The sequence below is a fragment of the Patiria miniata genome, unplaced genomic scaffold (assembly GCF_015706575.1).
Source record: "Patiria miniata isolate m_02_andy unplaced genomic scaffold, ASM1570657v1 HiC_scaffold_8, whole genome shotgun sequence".
NCBI classification, from domain to species: domain Eukaryota; kingdom Metazoa; phylum Echinodermata; class Asteroidea; order Valvatida; family Asterinidae; genus Patiria; species Patiria miniata.
Genome location: NW_024037075.1, coordinates 9,873,046 through 9,893,029, shown reverse-complemented (window position 1 = coordinate 9,893,029; position 19,984 = coordinate 9,873,046). Strand labels below are relative to the sequence as shown.

General features: G+C 40.5%; 1 protein-coding gene and 1 long non-coding RNA gene across 3 annotated transcripts; both read left to right on the top strand.

Moving 5' to 3' along the window:
* The first annotated feature begins 6,852 nt into the window (after positions 1–6,852).
* On the top strand, positions 6,853–19,888 carry LOC119719402 (UDP-D-xylose:L-fucose alpha-1,3-D-xylosyltransferase MGP4-like). 2 transcript variants are annotated; one of them, XM_038188845.1, is made up of 3 exons: positions 6,853–7,154; positions 8,838–8,949; positions 18,839–19,888. In XM_038188845.1, exons 2-3 carry the CDS (start codon positions 8,880–8,882, stop codon positions 19,759–19,761), a joined length of 993 nt encoding a protein of 330 aa, XP_038044773.1. In that variant the 5' UTR covers positions 6,853–7,154; positions 8,838–8,879; the 3' UTR covers positions 19,762–19,888. The 2 variants fall into 2 exon arrangements, with proteins under 2 accessions (XP_038044773.1, XP_038044774.1); XM_038188846.1 differs by lacking the exon at positions 6,853–7,154 and adding an exon at positions 13,998–14,133.
* LOC119719403 lies at positions 14,141–17,267 on the top strand. Its single transcript, XR_005269922.1, has 2 exons — positions 14,141–15,592; positions 16,631–17,267. It is a non-coding gene; the product is annotated as an uncharacterized LOC119719403 (long non-coding RNA).
* Positions 19,889–19,984: the final 96 nt, after the last annotated feature.

The following is a 19,984-nucleotide window of genomic DNA, read 5'->3' as shown; positions in this document are numbered from 1 at the left end:
GACTGTACATGCTTAATTCTCAGGGGCCTTTGATTTGCTGGACACAAAATATCTTGTCTCCAAACCATAAGGTCCTTCCCCTTTTCTCCATTTCACGCCTTCTCTGATAATTGCCGTTCCCTTTTTACCGCATGCAGGTTTGGACTTCGTGCGTATGGCAGTATTTGACACTTTCGGGCTATGCCAATTGATGCAATTATATCAAGGACCCTGATGGGCCTATACAAGTATATGGAATTTCATTGCCAAACTTAATCCGTCTCAAAAGAGACTGCAGTGTATGAAAAGAACCTTTTTAAGTAGTATAACTACATGTATTTCGTTATTTGAATTTCTTGTAGGTATGGTGTCTAATTTGAGTGAAATTCATGCTAACCACTAGTACTCCTGCGGGGCCCTTAAAGTTGCAATGTGCCCATGCCGTCTGTGTGCAGAACGATTACAGAATATCCCAACTGGGAAGCCTGAGACAATGCTTAGTTATCGCGGTTTGTGACGCGTACTGTAGATCCTCGAAAATTTAGTATCACATTCCACAAGGCAAATACTATTGCCTGAACACAATATTATTACAATGAATTCCGATGACATAGGGGCCCGTCACCTTTATTTCCCGCATCACATCAAATGGGCATGTTCCCCTCTATAACATCGCCTGTATGACATTATAGGGGCCCGTCTCCTGCTAAATCATCGCCTAGCCCGTATCCACATCATAGGGGCCCCGCCCCTTGTCCATAAATCGTCTGTTCCGGCCGTTCGTTCGTTCGTTCATGCATGCATGCATTTATTCGTTCATGCATGCATGTATTCATTCATTCGTTTATTCATTCATTCATTCATTCATGCATTCATGAATTCATGCATTCATGCATTCATATGCATTCATGCATGCATGCATGCGTGCATACAAATTATTAAATAAAGTTAACCCCATAATAACAAGCACATGTATCTATGAAATATTAAAGCAGCATACATTGTCAATATGATAAATATTCATTTAGGAGGCGTGTATCCGTTGCCTGTATATACACATCAAAGGGGCCCGTCACCTTCTGTATCGTTGCCTGTTTATATACACATCAAAGGGGCGCGTCCCTTCTACATCATTGCCTGTTTATAAACATCATAGGTACTTATCCCCTGTAGCATTGCCTGTATCAACATAGGGTCCAACCCCTTTTCAATAGAGTTGCCTGCATGTTAATTAGGGGCCCGTCCCCTTCAGCATTGCCTGTATAACAAGGGGCCCGTCCCCTTAATACGTCATTGCCTACATCTACATCATAAGGGCCCTTCCCCCTTTTTATAATAATTGTCTCTCTCCATATCATGGGGGATCTACCCCCTTTTTGTGTTAATAATTGGATCCGTCGAGCAGTTGCTTTACCTTTCAAAGCTTTCATAAACCCTTTACGGACACACTCTCGCAAAATGTTGTCCGGCAGCTTTCTAAAAAAAACCTTGTTGAACGTAAACCTTATCAGTCAGCCGATCACGCTCAATTGACTTCGGCCAAACCGCAAGTCCCATCATAAGAAATAAGTTAACAATGTTAACCGGACCATTTTTCCATGAGTGTGTCTCTAATGGCTGATGGGCTTCTATACTACAATCACGAAAATGATTGGGGGGCGCAGCCATTTTCCCGACCGGTCTCCCGTCCCCATCGCGCCCGTTGGCTGCGGGGGACTGGAACGGGGCCCGGCTATTTCCACCCTATTTCCCATAATTCCCTTCCCCATTGAGCCGGCCGCGCCGGCCATCTTGCGTACGGGCCGGATAATTGACGTGCCACGTCGTATACGTTCGTTTATGAGCATGCAGCGTACGGGCCGGATAATTGACGTGCCACGTCGTAAACGTTCGTTTATGAGCATGCAGCGTACGGGCCGGATAATTGACGTGCCACGTATACATGTACGTTCGTTGTGAGCATGCAGCGCATGCAACAGCACAGCATTGTTGACATGGTTGATGTATCTGTTCCTCCTTGCTCCAGTTTTCTCTTTGAACGGTAAGTCTCATTTATGATATGTATTTTTGTTTGAGAAAAGTGGTATTCTTTCGATCGCCACTGGCATTGAGAAGCATTGTGGGTTGTGAAAAGTGTAAGTTTGTTAGTGTCCAATGATGGCGTAGTCTGGTGGTAGTACGGGGAGGGTTGTACGGGGAGGGTTGTAGGGGGGAGGCCTCGGCCCGAGTTTGGCCGTGTGTTTACTTCGTTTTCCTTGCTCCATGGCTAGGCTTAATGTGGCCAATTTACTGCATGCTGCATGACCTCCGCAACTACAGGCCTCACTTGGAACATGTACCCGAACATGTTTGTAGAACTTTGTCAACTTTTGATTTCACAATTGGGCTTTGTTGGTAGTTTATTTTTGGATTTTGCTTTAGTTTGTTTTAGTCCTAAGCCTAGGCCTACTACTATTACTCAGTACTAGCTACAAAAAAACTGCTGCATTTGTATATAGGCCATGAAATGTACATTCATTCCATACAAATGATGCAAACTAAATCTTTGTGGTAATTTTAGAACACGGCAAATCATACTAAAAACTTCCTTTAAAGAAATGGCTTTCATACTCATAGGCAAACCAAATTAATTTACTGCAAATCAAAGACCAATAACCAACTTAATAAAGAAACCCTCAAATCAAAATTAAAGACGTGATCAAGTTCAAACCTCAGGCCAAAAAACCCAAAATACAGGCAAAGACTAAAACCTGAAACCAACACAGTTAGAATAGTGGATCTAAGAGAATACACTCTGACAGAAAATCACATGACTCGACAACAGACATGAACCCAAGCAGGATAAAGAGGAAAGTAATACATTGATGACTGTTCAGTGTCTCTGCTGTTCTGCTGAGATAAAATCATATGGGGGGGGGGGTTCACAAAAATACAACATATAAGACATGTTTCGTTGTTTGGCATGTTTGGTTAGTACTTCAGTAGTGCATTCCGCATAAATGGGGTATTGCAAGTTTTCTTCACCTTAGTCGTTATTCTTTTCTTTCTAACTCCTTTACACAGGACTCCCGATGACACCCACATCACATGACCAGCTCCAACCATGCTCCAAGCATGCTCCAGTGCATGCTTCAACCAGTTCCTAAAGCAATAATCTCAACTCAAGACGAAGACACCTATTCTTTCAAGTTCAACTGCAAGATTCCTGCTTTTTCTCTTTACCCATTCAAAACACATTTTCCTTCTAGCCATAATTTTATTTTTTAGAATTCATGAAATAGTGCAAACAAAATCACTCTTTTCTGCTGTTTGATGTCCATCCTTTTTTAAAATTATATCCTTTGCTTAGTTGTACCCAAGAATAATGATGGAATGATTACCCGATAATTACTGGCCAAGCAGACTGTGTCGATCCTGGCAAACTTATTTGATAACAAAACAATGTCTTTGATTACCAAATTACATAATCACTCTTAAAATTTCACAACAAAATATTCATGATCGCATACCCCTCCGTTTCTCATGAGTTTTCACCAACACTCATTAAAAAAATGTTGTCCTGTAACTTACAATGCCACTGTCATTATTTATGATTACAGCTTTCAACACAAAAACTGCAATTGCACAATAACCTTTGGCCGTCTTGCTTGAAAGTCTTTCATGGAATGTTTGTGCCTATGGTAAACAAGCCTGGACCGACGTCCCTTGCGAAAATTGCTCCTAAAACTGACTACAATTATATCCCCTGAGTTTTGTCGAAGTACTACCCTGTACAGTAATGAATGCAAATACAAAAACATGTACATTATTACAAAAAAATGTGTGTATACCTGATTTCATTTTCACAGTTTTGTTATAAGTACATTTAACATGTGCTCCAATATGTCCTTTCTTTTAGTTTTACTCTCTTCTGCAAATAAACGTGTTACAATACTTTGCTGTACAACCCCATCACCATAATAAAAACACCAACTGCTATAATGACATTAACTTCTACTTAATACATAAGAAACACCCCCTTCACCATAACAAATATAAATTGTTGCCCACTTCCCCGGAAATATAAGTGACCATTCACAGGTGTAACATAAATAGGCATGGGCGTCGCAGGGGGGGGGGGGGCACTCCCCCCCCCCGGAAAAGCCAAAAAAAAAAGTCATAGTGGTGTAAATTTAATGGGTTGGGGGGAGCAAAATGTCACTGCCCCCCTCTAAAACTGATAAATCGAGAATGTGTTGAGAAAAACAGGCATTTTGTGGGCAAAAATATGTTTTACCCCCCTCTAGAAAAAATTCTGGCGACGCCCACACAATACCCAACCCCCACCCCCACTGGCTGCCCCCTCCTCTCCTCTGTAGTGAAAACGATGGATACGACGTTATATAGGCCAAGATCAAACCGCGTTTCATCTCAATTACCTAATTGTACAGTTGGTGTATACGTCCTTAATGGTAATGGCACCTTGAAAATTCAATGTTCAAATTGACTGGACAATATTCCTGCACAACATTATTTATGAGCTTTATATAATGAGACACCGCATGAGACAATCGGTCGGCAATGAATACTTAATTTCATTCAACTGTTGACAGCAAGACCTTCCTAATCGGCGCGCAATTTAAAACATATAAACGGTATGAATCCCAGCACAAACATTAACCTCCACAATATCAGCGATTTCAATATCACCATCTCCCCTCTATAACAAAAACCATTTCTCCCCATCCCTGGAAATGTTTCTCCCCATCCCCGGAAATATTGGTGACATGGTCGACGGGTTTTACGGAAATTGGGCGTTCCAACTAGCACCCTTCACCCTAGCTAGCCCCTTCCCCTATATTGACAATATGTCCTGGACCCTCGCACAATCTCCGCAGGAAACGTTATGTACGCGCACGTTGAACGCAAATACAAATTAGGCGAGACTGATAGCGAGTCCAAATAGGCTCGCGCCTCGCGTGTAGCAGAGGGTATGATTCTTAATTTGACTTAACAGTTGTTTGGAAGTTATTAGAGTTTAAATTATCGAGATTTCATTGTATACAGTAATTATTACGAAACAGTCAACTCTACCCATCTAGCGGATGCCGCGCGAAGCGCGGCATCCCGCTAGTTTAAAAAGAACTTTTGCAAATGGGAAAGACACTTTGGAAACATCCAATCAGTTTGAATATGCTTCATGAACTTCTGAATAAACAAGCACATTTTTAGCAGTATTTAATTACTTTTATTTTTTGGTGTGGGGGGGGGGGGTTGGTGGGGGGGGGCTAGACAGAAGATAATCAGAATGGCGCAATAAGAACGACAGCGGGCGCAATTATTTTGATTAGGGTTTCAAAACAATTTACGCACAAGTCGTTAATTTGCATAAAAGTGCCCCCTTAATTTTTTGTAAAAAACGAGACCGTCTAGTTTAAAAATCGGTGGAATAGTGCAAATATAGCCGAGGATCATCTCCCTAGCTTTTGGGCTATTATCTAAGAGCAGATTTGATAAAATTAGGGTCAAAAATGGGTCCTAGCCTATTTGCACGAGAAAATGTAGGGATGCCACTGGTAACTTTGGCAGTATGCAGGCTCAGCATTACCGGCAGGCTTAAATTCTAAATAAAATAATACTTATAACAAGCATGTCAACGTTGACCATAAATAATAACGATGCCCTTTAAGTTCAATAATTTTGAGAACATAAAGAGAAGCCAGCAAAGACATGAGCTCTAATCCATTTTTTGACATCAGGCATCAGGCCGTCGTGATGCTGTCTTTGATGGTGCAGGTTGCCACGGATAGTAGTATAGTAGTAGGGCTTAGGTAATATGTCTCTTCTCCATCACTTGAACGAAGCACATCTGGAAAAGAAATGAAAGTAATGATGAACTTTTTTGTATACGAACACATCTGTTTATAAATAACATGACTTGTAACTGTAAAAACACATTTGTTCATGTTAGCCAAGTCCAAGTGCACATCAATTTTACTTTTAGAAAGCTTGACCTCCCCTAAGAGGTTCCTTTTTATATTCTAGTCCCACGACTTGGCCTATTTCGGTGTATTTTCGAGTAGTATAATGGGGGAGTAAGTGGTGCCACCAACTTCAAACAATTCGGGGATTTTTTTCCTTTAAATTGTAACTTCAAAACAAAACAAAAAAGAAATACCGTGAGCAAATTAATGCATATTTAAATTAGCAAATGAATGCATATTTAGCATATAATCATTGGTTTTGAAGAGCGCCCCCCCCCCCCCCATTTGATTTTACGGAGGCCAAGTGTCCGGTGAAAAAACGTGTCGACATTTCAGCACGGGTTTGCAAGTGCCCCTTTGTGGTGATGCCCCCCCCCCCCCCCCCCCCCCCCAGTTTCCGAGTCAAACCCGTTCCGCCGCCGCTGCTTGGAAACGATGTTTACAGTAGCCTTCATTAATAATGTAGGCTACTGTCCACGGTCACTTCACATGCACAGACTGCACGATGCTCAGGAGTGATTATATAACACAATCGGCAAGCGTGCAGCTGTTGGTGTTCTTGAATACTGCACTAGCATAGTGCAAGGAACTGCAAGGAATAAGCCACTTGCGTGTTAGATTTGAATAAAATCTGGAACGCTGACTTAATACAATGCTTTTTGCACGTTTTAACCTAGCATTCTCCCGATCAAAGAGACTGTTACTATATCACGTGATTCGGGGCAAACCTTATGCTAGCAACCCCCAGCTCCGGCATGGTCTGGTGTCTTTGTGCCATTCTCACCCATTGTGAACGATGTATTGTTGCTGAGCGTCTCTTACGTAACTATGCAAGAGCTTGCCCCGAATCATGTGATTAGCAACAGTGTCTTTGGTCTGGAGAATTTACAGTTAAAATGTGCCAAGCATTCTGAGCAAGTCATTGTACCAGACGTTTTTCAAATGTAAATCCCAAAGGGTATAGGTATACACGCAAATGGCTTATTGCAAGGAATGAGAGCCCTATCAGCAATGAGAGTCCTAGCGCATGCTCTATGCATATAGGCCTACACGTACTTCGCCCACCAGGTGCGAGCCACCGAGAGTGTTATGAGCTGATCGTGGTTATGGACTGCATGTTTCTAAATTCATGTTCCACTAATGACAGTTGAGAATCATTTTGAAGAATAAGGAGAAACCAGTGAGCATTTGTCGAGATTAATCAACAGTAAGGTGAGTTAATTACTAATTCCGTGCTCCCATTTTCTAACAAATGTGTACGTACGTTGCGTCATCATATATTTCGCGAAATGTTCGAACATAATGATGTGTGACAATTTGATGATTATCGGAGGATATTCAACTCTTCAATTGATACCGAAATGATATTCATTTTTTAACCTCTAAAGCTGGGAGTTGAGTGGGTAAAATGATCATCAAATCCTGATATTTTTTCAAATGTTCCCATGGGACCCCATGGGAATTGCATGGTGAATTGGATACCATGTAGCATGGCATTTTTCCCATTGGAGTTTTCCCATTGGCTTTTTCCCCATGGAAAATTTTATTTGGGTTTTCCCCATGTATGATTTCATATCATATCTCAACAGATTCCAAGTTCCTCCATGGTAATTTTCAATAACAACTTTCTTTATACATTTTAACCCTGTGTGTTTTTTGCTTTTCAACGAATATAGGTTAAGCGCAATGGAACTCTGATCGGGGTTATTTCTCGTATTAGGAGTGGCTTGTGCACTCTATGACCAATGTCCTCATTACTGCTCCCATACCACTTGTCAAGCTTTATTTTCTCATGAATGTTTCCAACCATAATAACAAATTAATCAATTATTAAAAGTTCTTTGAATGACACATTTTTCACATAAAAATACCGTATGCTTCATTTGACTTCACTTATCAACAGAAAAATACAAAAATTTGCAATTAGAACACTTGTTATTGAAGTGAATCTCACAAAAAAATCCCATGGTGTCCCATATGCATGGTGTTTGTTCCATTGTGTTCAGTTGGTGAAAATCCACAGAAGCTTCCCATGGTCAGCATAAAAAATAGAATCCTGGCGTGCATGCATGTACCCATGTTCCCATGGTGTCCAGTAAATCCCCATGGTGTTCCCATGGTGTTCATAAATTCCACATGGTGTTCCCATGATGTCCATAAAATCCTGTTGTGTTCCCATGGTGTCCATAAAATCCCCATGGTGTTCCCATGGAGCTCATAAAATCCCCATGGTGTTCCCATGTTGTCCATGCAATCTCCATGGTGTTCCCATGGGTTTCCCATGGTGAGCATAAAATCTCCCATGGCGATCATTTTAACGTATATGGTGTTCTTGATGACCCCATGGGTTTCCCATGGGGTCAATCCCATGGGACCCCATGGGAATCCCATGGGAAGTTCATGGGACATTTCTTTAAGGGAATTAACACGTAAACGACAATTTACAAGACGCTCTTCGTTACTATATATCTGTATAGTGCTATGAATTCAAGTCATATCATAATCGCCAACCTAACAGTTTAAGAAATATAATATTACCCACTATTAAGGGTAAATCGCATGTTAAAGGTGCCTTTTTATTGCTCGTATTTCAAGTTTGTTCTTATCTTTTTGAATTTGCGTGATTTTGTTTAAGGGTGAGCATGCCGCTGGTCATTGTTGGTGCATGGGTTAACCGCTGTTAACAGATCCGATCTCTTGCGTTTCCAATGGAGAAAAAACTAGTTTACAAGTGAAATATGTATATTAAAACCTGCTCTTGAATATGTTATACTTAAGGTGAAAAAAACAATTACTGTTTGATGATCATTTGCTGGGTGATCAAATATGCTTTTAAAACATTCTGCACAATAAGGTCAACTATTTGCCGAAATGTTTGTTGTTTTGTTGTTTCAGGGCATTCAGTCAGCTTCTCAGAATTCAGTCAGCTTCTTGGAGATGGCTTCTAAGCACGCTTACAAACTGTTTTTCCTCATGCAGTCAACTGTCTTTCTTGCTCTCCTTATGTGTAAGTAAAATGTGCAAAACGAGTAAAGCATCCTTGCGGTCACATATAGGGACTTCGCATCCCAAGTTTCTGTCCATTTCAAAGAATGATAAACAGACAACCTGAGATTCGTACCTTGTTACAACTTTTACAGCCAGGTGTGAGGGATGGGTCTGATACATGGGCGTCGCCAGGATTTTTTCTAGAGGGGGGCAAAACATATTTTTCCCAAAAAAAATCTTGTATTTCTGAACAAATTCTCGATTTCTCAGTTTTAGACGGGGGCAGGGACATTTTGCCCCCCCCCCCCAACTCATTAAATTTACACCACTATGACTTCGCGCCCCTTTTTCCTTTCTTTTTTCTCTTTTTTTTTCTTCCTCTTCTTCTTCTTTTTTTTTTTTGCTTTTCCAGGGGCCCCCCCTTGCCCTCCCCCCCTCGCGACGCCCATGGTCTGACAGAAACCTTGCCTGTGTTAGGTAACGGTTAACCGTAGAACATTTTACGTTAACAAGTTGTAGGAATCCTTAATACTAAGACTGGATTGAATAGAAACTTAAGTGCTTTGAAGAGAAAAAAAAGTTGTCCAGGTTTACTACAGTCTCGCCATATGTCATCAAAGACCATATGGGGACGTCTCTATAGTCCGAAGTACCATTGGTCCGACGTCCCATTGGTCAGAAGTCCCATAAATCAAACGAAACCAAACACATTTCCACTCAATAACATGTACATTGTAAATGACAAATCCATTCAACTGCTTTATCATAGGCCGTCAGGCCGTCAATTTACACTTTATCAAAGTTTGCCAATGTCATGTACGTATGAGTGACATATGCTAAAAACCCACATTTTGCGGTTTGAGGCCTTGCTTAACTTCCTATTTCAAAATTTCAGCACATTCTGACTGTCAGAAGTCAGAGTATGGTGTGATAATTTCAGAAATCAACCGTTGTATTTGCTATCAAAACAGCCCTGACAATTTTGGTTCGGAGAAAAGTGTTTTGTTAAAGAAAATTTCAGCTCTCTGTATATTGGCACACTGATTAGCACCGAAAAAAAAAGGTTTCATGTATATCAGTAAAAAGAAAACAAAACTTTAACTCATGCTATTGTGTATGATTACAATTTAAAGAGAGTGATTTGGCTCGTCATATGTGGCTCGTCTCACTGTTAATGTTCACAGAATTTGCTTTTCTCCTGGGCTTTTTAATGTTGTTTTAATGCATAAAATGAAATAATAATATTAATGATAAAACCAACACTAATAAACACAAGGATACATGTAGTTGTAAAATCTAGAATTAAGTTACTCCGCGTTTCCTAAAAATGCCTTATGCTAACTGGTCCTGCTGATGGAACTGCAAATTATTTTATCACTACATCAAAGTTCTCATAAAATCTTATGGAGGATAAAGTGTCGGTCTTGCTTTCTACGCCATAAGTTTCAGTTTATGAATCCTCCTCTGAAGTCTCCAGAGATTCAACCACACTTCCATTGGGCAATGTCGCAAATATTTACGGAAAGAGAGCTGTGGATATTCTCTTCTGAGCTGATATTCCAACTTATCAGTTCTGTAAAAAAGGAAATAAGAAAAATAGACAGGTTAGTATCGGATGATGCAAAACAAGGATTACTGTGGACTTGCTTTATACAGAAAGATTATAACTAGTTCAATCCAGAGTTAAATTACTAGAAAGATCTTGTGCTCGATCCTTTTGCCTTCCATTGTAAATATGTGAGCATTGGTAGCTATTGAGAACCTACCTTTTCAGCCTCCAATGCAATATCAAGAAGTTTTCATTTTGAACATTCAATTAAAGTCATTTTTGGTTAGCACTCTGAACAATAGTAAAAACATCTTAATAATCGCGGTTCTGTGCATTCACGGTGCATCGTGGTGACCACTAGCTTTGTTTTCGCGTTGCGTTTTGTCGTTTTTATCGTTGTGTCACCCCCAGTTTCCCTCAAAGAAATTAAAACCTTAACCGATAAATTCAAAGCATTCCTGTTTGAATTTAACATCACTAGTGGTATATAGTCCTGATAGTTGGCGAGTCCAATTAACCCAAACATGGATTTTTGGTTTTTCTTTGGCATGACACTACCCATTACAGTAAACTGTCAGTGACTGACAAATGGGTAGACAATCAAGCCTGCGGGAACAGATGGTGCTGTGGGTGCTGCAACACCCCCAACTTTTTGGAATGGTGTGCTGGAATATGCTTCAGCACCCCCTACTCCCGGGCAAAAATGTGTTCCAGCAAGCAGTGTTCTACGACGTTGGATGCGCCTCTACGCTAAACATTATGCATGCTCTACAAATATCTCCTTTGTTTTGTTCGTTTCTTGTTTTGCCACGGCTAAGTGCGGCACTTCGAACGTCTAACACAAAGTATTACTGTAAAATATCCAGAAGAGGTATTTCTAAATCTTCAGGCAGTACAGAATCTAATGTATCTAAAATCATGACATGTCTATAATACTTCCGCCGTGATGGAAGCTTTGACCCGAAAGCAGTAACCTCGGCCATGACAATGGTGGTAAAGTTGATGCTTGCCAGGATTTTTTTCATTCGATCTTTCAATAGGGGCAAAGTTCATACCTTTCCCCTGAAGGTTTTTCTTTTCATTTAAAAGCTTCATTGACGTTGCTAGCATTCTGTACTCAACATTAACAAATAACAAGGTTCACACACATTCCCAACCTACTAGGAGTGGGACGGTCTTTTATTGAAACTAGTCATGCTTTACGCCAATTTCAGTGTAGTTTCGTTCTAATGAAAAAAAAGCTATTCACGGTTTTACCCTCTGTATGTTTTTTCTCATAAAAACTCAGTAGACCGATATATCTTTGCCTAGCCCCAAACTTGCCATAAACATAAAGATGCATTTGGTCCGTTAGTCTTTTATATTTGCCATTCCCTGTAACAAACAAATAACACTGCAAATATATCGATAGCTACATCGTTTAGGCCCATGGGCATATTTTTATGAACAGAAATTCATCCGCTTCCAGTGGAACCATTATGTTTTAACTTGAACAAAAAAATCTTTCGGGTTTTATAAGTTTAAGTTTATACTTTAGTATATTTCATCACAGTGCATCCAGAATCCAACATTTTCCGGGGCTTTAAAGCAGGCTGATGTAAGAAAGCAGCCTTGCAACAATAATATAGGTTTTCCCGGCCAAGTTAGCAGGATTGGCGGCCAAATTGGTGACCAATCACTCATTTTTGCACGAATTTGAACACATGTTGAGATCAACATTCAATTAGCTAAAAACACCAATCAATTTAACATTTGAAGCATGCGATTTCACATTGTAATCATGCAATTTTAACAACAGGGCATTCAAATTAAAATTTCACAAACGAGCATCCAAATTCGCCAGAGCTTCCAGCTGTGTAAGTTTGGTCGAAATGGGTTTATGTCATTCCGTTGTTTGTTAGAATTAGATGGAGTGCCTTTGTTCCAATTTGGAATATGGATATAAAAACCTGTCTCCAACAAGATTCTGCCAATATGTACTCTGATCACCGTGCACACTGTTAGCTTGAAGCACTAGAAAATATCAACATGGCAGCTCACGGGCGTTACATGAGACTTTCAAATGTAGATGCTTGGCGCAGCAAGAGATCGATGGCTAACAGACCTGCAGGAGACTGTATCCTCATCATTCCAAAATAAAGAGAGACAAAAAGGGACTCTAAGCTGATTAAACATCTAAAAAGTTAAAGAGATATAAACAAATATATATAAAATGTATAACCAAGATCACAATTGAAAACAGAAGATCAAAAGCCCAAAGATAAAGAATTAAGAACATATAGATTTATATGAACACGATAAAAAGAAGGGAAACATCACCTAAGTTTACTGTTGCCTATATGTTTGTTGTTTCATATATAAATATGTTTAGTTAAGCCCCCTTTTTGGTCAATTTGTTTACATTTTTTCTTCTTTAGAATAAAGAGACAGATAGTTACTTTGAAAAAAATGAAACGGAACATCAGAAATGATAAAAAGGTGCAAGAAATAAAGAGAATCGCGTCGTATGCCTTTGTTTTATTTTTTTTTTTTTTGAATGCAGAAAGTGCTAATTAGAATGAACGGAAATGAAAAAGCAAACAAGAATCTCATGCAAATAACCCTTTACCAAACCGACTGCTAAATTGAATGATCACTTAAACCGAATGACATAACTTCAGTTTAGAATGAGTTAAACATGAAAATGTCGATCTTTCAACGAATTTGAACGCCTGAAATCTAATACGAACCACGGGAATGAAAGCAGGGCGCTACTCCGCTTCAAATTGGACACTATCAAGATGAATTCGAATGCTGCTTTGCAAAATTGGCCGGGAAAACCTATATTTACATGCGATGCATAATGATACATGCGATGCATAATGATACAATTCTTTTTCCAGAATTAAATGGAACGAAAAAATTGGAGATAAAATACAGGGTTCTCGACTTTTCAGTACAGTAGAAACGATATAAGAGAAACAGTATTTCCTAAACAAAAAGTGAAATAAATTGTCTTTATAATCTCAACAAAAACGTTTGCTAAAAAGTCATTTGAAAGAGGCCAGGAATCGCCTCAGATTGCACCACAGAGCATCCATATTCCAAAACTTTTAGGGGCCCTTTAAGCCACGCCGTATAAGGGCTTTGCGCTCCGCGTTCGCATTAATTTTGTAAGCCTTTAGAAATTCCAGCACCCCCTGGCAAAAGCTCCAGCAGGCTTGTAGACGATTCCCACAAACCTGAACTTTGCTCAGAGCTTTTTCGGTGAAGAAATCCGGGTCTCAGCTGAAGTGTCTTCCTGTAGCTTCGCGTTTTCTGGCAGCATGCATGAGGTGTTTATTTATAAACCGCCAGGTGAGGTCAGCCGGACTGCTTTGTTCACATGCGCTGTAGTGCGGTACATAGCCTGGTGACTAGGCCCAAACGTCGTGGGTATGCTCGGTGATGCCACTGCAAAATTCAGTCCCTCTTTGGCAGTGAACTTATAATATCCCCGGACATAAGATGCTTTGTTTTTTTTCCCTCAAACTTGACAGATTCTATATGCACTTACATTTGCATCGGTCGATGTTTACGTTAAACGTTGACGCACCATGGACGCCGCCATGTTTGTTGAGTGTCATGACCTACGGCCTCCTATCTGATGTCTGATTGGACAGTTCACGTCACGTGGTACGTACGATTGCGACATACGCGGAGGATTTTTTTTAGCGTTGCGCGGTACGTTTTTGAACGTCCACAATGCACAAAAAGTTATCTTTTTCAAAACAAATTATCAAAAAACCGCAGGACGAAATGTGGAAAACTTCTACAATATCATTCTTTGGTAGTGTATTTCGGTAGAACTGTTAAGAAAATCTAGACCCGCGATTGCTGGAGCGAAACGAACGAATTTTAACATCCAGCTGACGGCCTATCAGTACAACGCCAATTTTGACACGAAACTTATCGGCGAAAACTAGGACGAATTAGAATGCTGCATAGTAACGATGCACATAATATGAAATTCAGTGAGCGTTGATCTTTCCATCAAAGTGTTAGGATGTGTGTGCTAAATGCTAACTTCATTAATTGGGAAAACCTACAATAAGAAGCTCATAGAAACATCAGAGGTAGACCCAAATAGAAATTGCGATGTAATGAAAACCAATAATCCTACAGTAGCCCACCAAATGTTTCGGCACAAATGAACTATTGGATTGCAGACATTACAGAAGCTACTTTAATAGCAAAATGAATGATCCCATGCAAAACAAAATGAAGTATTCAGGCGCGGATCCAGAGGGGGAGGGTGTTGTGGGTCAATCACCCCTGCTATAACACTAAACAATATTATGACAATGATACCAATAATTTTAATAATATTGACCTCTTTGTTTGTCTGTCGGTAACACTCTGACACAGAGGTGTAGCCAGCGGGGTCAGGGGATATTTGTAGTCTTGTGCGATGTAGTTTGCATTAGAGTCGGATTTGAACAGCGCCCCCATAGAATGGTACCAGCCCCCCCCCCCCTTTTATCTTAAGGAGACCAAGTGTCCCTAGAAAAAAATCTGTCTACATTTCAGCACTGTTTTCCTGATTCCAAAAAACCTGACGGGCCTGAACCTCCCCCGCAAAAAAACCTCCTGGATCCGCCGTGGTACAGCGATAAGTAGTAAGAGTCCTGACAAATTCAATTTGGGCCATCAAATATCAAACCCACAGTAAAAATTCTCATTGTTATCCTCTGTCTTGAAAACTGTATTTTCATTGGCCTAGAGCGATCACGTTTTAAGTTTAAAAAAAAGTCTGTCACACATATCACGTACGGGGAAACGCGTGTATATTGGTTCCCACGCTATTTTCACGCATGAGTGGGGGCAGCGACAGACGATCAGCTGTTTCGAGCAGAAACAGCTACAGATGATCAGCTGTTGCCAGGGTGCGACATGTTTTGAGATAATCTTCCCTTGTTGTGTTTATACCGCAGTTTGTTTTCGTGATTTTCAATCGAAATCCAATTTAACTTAAAATTAAATTTCGTTGTCGCATGGAGCTAATAAAAATCAAAAGGGACTTCGGTGTGTACGTCTACTTCAAAGCCTGATCCAGAGCAAGTAGCGACTGATGGTATCATGGTACAGCAGCCAGGTTAGTCTTGGGTTTCCACTTCTTTTTTCCTCTTTTTTTGAGGGAGTGTGTGTGGATTTAACTGCGAATTCACAAGCTTTAGGAACTGTTTAACCCTAAAAGGGCCGGTTTTTTTAACCATCTCTTAGCCGGGGTAGTGGATTCCGCCCCCCCCCCCCCCCCCCCATAGAACAACTCGTAATGAACATACCTAATATGTACGAATGGTAATTCTGGTCTGTGTACACGACGTATATGGGAAAATTTGTCGCTGCGCGACAACCCCTAGTCCGATTTTATATTTTTGGTGTCAAAAGATGCGCAAGGCTCGAGGCTAAAAAGTCATAACAGCTCGGGTCGCGAAAAAATTTTTTTAAAGGCTATCGCGGAAAAAGTCGAGGGGCGGATTCCTCCCCCGGCCCTTTGAGGGTTAATCTTAGTTGTACACACTGATAACAATTTTGTTTCTTTAAATTGACATTATCCTTACCACACATTACCCATCATAAAGATGCAGTTGCAATTTGGGAATGAACGTTGCATAATGAAGCCCTTTTTTCATCTCAATGAAGGTAAGTCGTTGCAAAAAAGTGTTGAAAAGACATGAAACTGGGACTGAGAAACATTTCCTGTCTTGTTAGGAAATTTCCTACTTTGAAAAATGTTAATTTTTGTTTCTTTAAATTGACACTATCCTTACCACACATTACCCATCATAAAGATGCAGTTGCAATTTGGGAATGAACTTAACATAATGAAGCCCCTTTTTTCATCTCAATGAAGGTAAGTCGTTGCAAAAAATGTTGAAAAGACATGAAACTGGGACTGAGAAACATTTCCTGTCTTGTTAGGAAATACTTTGAAAAATGTTCTTGACTCTCCCTAAACTTTGTGCAAACCACTGAAGTGGCGTCTGGCTACTATACATTCTTTCTATTTATCCACGTAATAAAAAGTAAAATGATTCATGGTAAGGAACCTTGGGAAGTACATGTATGAATGTAACAGTTTTAACTCAAAGATTTATTTGGACCCACCTTTATTTCTGCTTTACTATAGACGACCCACTCTGCCAAGTCGCATACCCTTGGAGAGGCAGCATGAACGGCTCCAGTTCGAATGTTAGCTGCACTGATTCCTTGTAAGCTGTCAAACGTCTACACCAACCACTCAACACGTGCGTCTACTCTTCAGTCACGACTTTGCATAATGCGGTATTCAGGGACCGGCACATCATGAACATTAGTAGGTACAAGAGTGAGCAGAGCATGAAATTATACTCCAGTTGCATCCGTGACTTATAGAGATGTGAAATGTCACACGCTTTGAGAAAGGCTAGGTTCAAAAACCCATCGACAGAATCCAGAGCAGCAGCCACAGACCCCATGCCACAGAGAAATCTTCCATCTACCTCCAGCATGCATGAAGACAAGATCCACTGCCAGTTCAGACTTCAGCAGAGACTTCAACTTCATCGCTAGTTATGTTAACAGACTCTGACAAGAAACACTACTTGCTGATGAAGATGACAACGAACGTTCCTCTGTTGGACAGTCCACCCCAAGTCAGTCAACTAGTCAGTTCACATCATTTAAAAGACCAAAGTAGATCAGCAAAGCCAGTATAGCTGAAGATTTATTACCCCCCCCCCCCAAAAAAAAGTCTCCGGTTTCTGGTATGCGCGCGCGTTGCCGTATTTGTAGCCATGCGCGTTGGCAAAATGAAAAAGTGGTGTTTTTTTTTCAATAAAAGATGATGTCTCAACCGCCAAACTCACTGGTTTAACTGGAATCCTGCTGCTGCACAATTTTAACGTGTTTTAGATGGGGTTATGATCGAGAATAAGCTTTATGTGACCTCTCTGGACTCCCATATATTTGCACTAAGTTTAGTCGGGCACCATTTGCAGACATCAGATGACATTTGAAGCAAAAAAAAAACAGGTAAAAAAAATAAGCCGCGTCGCCGCACCACTTTTTGGGCAAGCTCCATACCAGAGACCGGAGACTTTTTTCAGGGGGTGGGGCCTTACGTATGAATCTTAAATCTTAAATTTATTTGCTGAAATCGGGCGATTCACAATGCAGTGCGCCGCCAAGAGTTTGCCACGGAGAGTTCATTTTTCCCAGTGCATTGTGGGAGATGTCGACAAATTTGCAGCGCGGGACATTTGAAATTGTTCGTTTTTCCGGTCAGTTGTTCCGTAAAATTATGATTCGAGCGTCTGTTTGGCCTATTTTATGCTTTTTATCTATATTTATCTGTAACAAATTAGTTCAAGTTGTCTACTGACACTCATTCAAATAGGCCATGTTTTGTCGACCGTAAACTTGAAAAATGAACTCTCCATGGCAAACTCTTGGTGGCGCACTGCATTGTGAATCTCCCGAATTGGATATCTTTGAATTATTTGATTATATTGATTGGATTTATCTTGGAAGTTGGTCAGCATGGACAGTATCGCTGTTTGGACAGCAGATCCATCGTGTATGATTTGTTCAATAAATTTGCTGAATTGGATATATTTGAAATATTTGTTGTATATATTGGATTTAATATATTTATTAAATGGCTGTAGGCAAGTTTTGGTCAACATAGTTTGATATTTCTTCCTTGTTTGTTACAATAAACCACCTTTTAAAGTAAGAATGACCATATACTCCAGTATTTAAGATTCCTTTATAAAAAAGTTTTCACCCCACATTTCCGTGTACTTCAAAACCCACCAACTTTCAGGGCTGCTTGTAATCTTGTTTTAAAAATATACCACCTCGTGTATATGCAAATATACCACCCTATTTTTTTTTTAAATTGCCTTATTCAACCTTTTACAACTTTTCCCGATAATTTTCCTAGGCTTCAAAACCCTGCCAATTCGGAGGCCAGCAAATCCTGAGCTTGTTTCAATATACCACCCCCTATGTTCACCAGCCTTGCATGTTAAAGGCATAGTGTTCAGATATTCCTTTACCACCCTTAATTTCGCTTAGCTCAAAGCCCACCCATATGTCGGGAAGAAACAAATGTAGAGGTTATGTTTTTATATTTACAAAACAAACTTGCTTGAAATTATGTAAAACTTTACCTAAGGCGTTCTTGGTACAAATGTTCTTGACAGTTTGTGTTCGCACCCTCGGGCCACAGAGCACCCTTGGCTTCACCTCGGATGCTTTGTGACCCTCGGCTGTTAAAAAAAGTCATATCCCACAACACAGCAGTAAACAGTTGTTAAATGTAGGGATCAAAATCCTTTGTTTTGCTCCTCAGATTATTGCTACACTCCGCATCCTACCATGTCACATCATTGCAAACAGCAAGCGTCCATCAAAGCCTTTGACGTAGTCTCTCTATGGAGAAAGAAGAACGCACGAGGGCCACTGTCCAATTGCACCTTCAATGACATTATGAACAGACCTGGAGTTGTGTTACTGACGACGACCAATCTAGGCTTTCTCGATATGACGATAAACATGCTGGAGAGCATAAAAAAGATCGGTATTTGTGTTTACACCGTGATTGTTGCAGAGGACAAGAACGTTTACAGGTATCTGCGCAGGAGAACCGAGATAGATCCAGCAATACACGTGGAGATGACTGACTCCGGTGAAGTGCAAAGTGACCTGGTCATGAGCACCGATCACCACCGTTACTTCAGCTTGTTAAAGAAGCGCCAGGGATATATTCTTAGCCTTCTGGATCAGAACCTGGAGGTTCTCTTCACAGATTCCGACACCTTTTGGTTCCAAGATCCCCTTCCGTACTTCCAAGGAGACTTCGATATGTCTATGATGGATCCCAGGTCGCCTTATCCGACTAGAACTAACAAGTCACACTACTGTGCTGGTTTTGCTTACTTTAAGCCAACCACGGTGACGATTCAGTTTGTTAAGAAATGGATTACATTTATGGAAGGGAATGACTATATGGATCAGAGCGTCATGAACAAACTGTTGCGAGCTGATCAACCGGTGCACGTCAACATCAAGCCACTCGACATTAAACTATTCCCACCAGGGCCCAAGTTTTACGAGTTCCTGGAGAGGAACGCCAGCTACTCCGCGGTTGTTATGCACGCCGCCAGTATCCATGGGCACGATGCCAAGGTGCGAAGATTCAAAAGTTCCAACATGTGGTTGGTCAATAAGACCAGTGACGAACTGGTAGCCCTTGAGCATTCTCTCAATGTTTGATAACGAGCAAATAGTATTTTCCTGATTTAACCTGGTACTTAAATTTTAATAGTATACAAAATATTGAGTGGCTCTGCGTGGAATGGGAGGAATATTATCGCAAGGTAAAATCTGGACTTTTCCATTTCACGAGGCGAAGCCGAGTGAACTGGAAAAGTCCAGATTTTACCGAGCGATAATATTCCTCCCATTTCACAATTTAAAGCCACTCAATATTTGTTTT

Excerpts from the sequence above, each read along its gene's own strand:
- LOC119719402 (XM_038188845.1), top strand. The coding sequence starts at position 8,880 with ATGGCTTCTAAGCACGCTTACAAACTGTTTTTCCTCATGCAGTCAACT. Across the intron at positions 8,950-18,838 it reads CTTTCTTGCTCTCCTTATGT|ATTATTGCTACACTCCGCAT; the intron begins GTAAGTAAAATG and ends TTTGCTCCTCAG.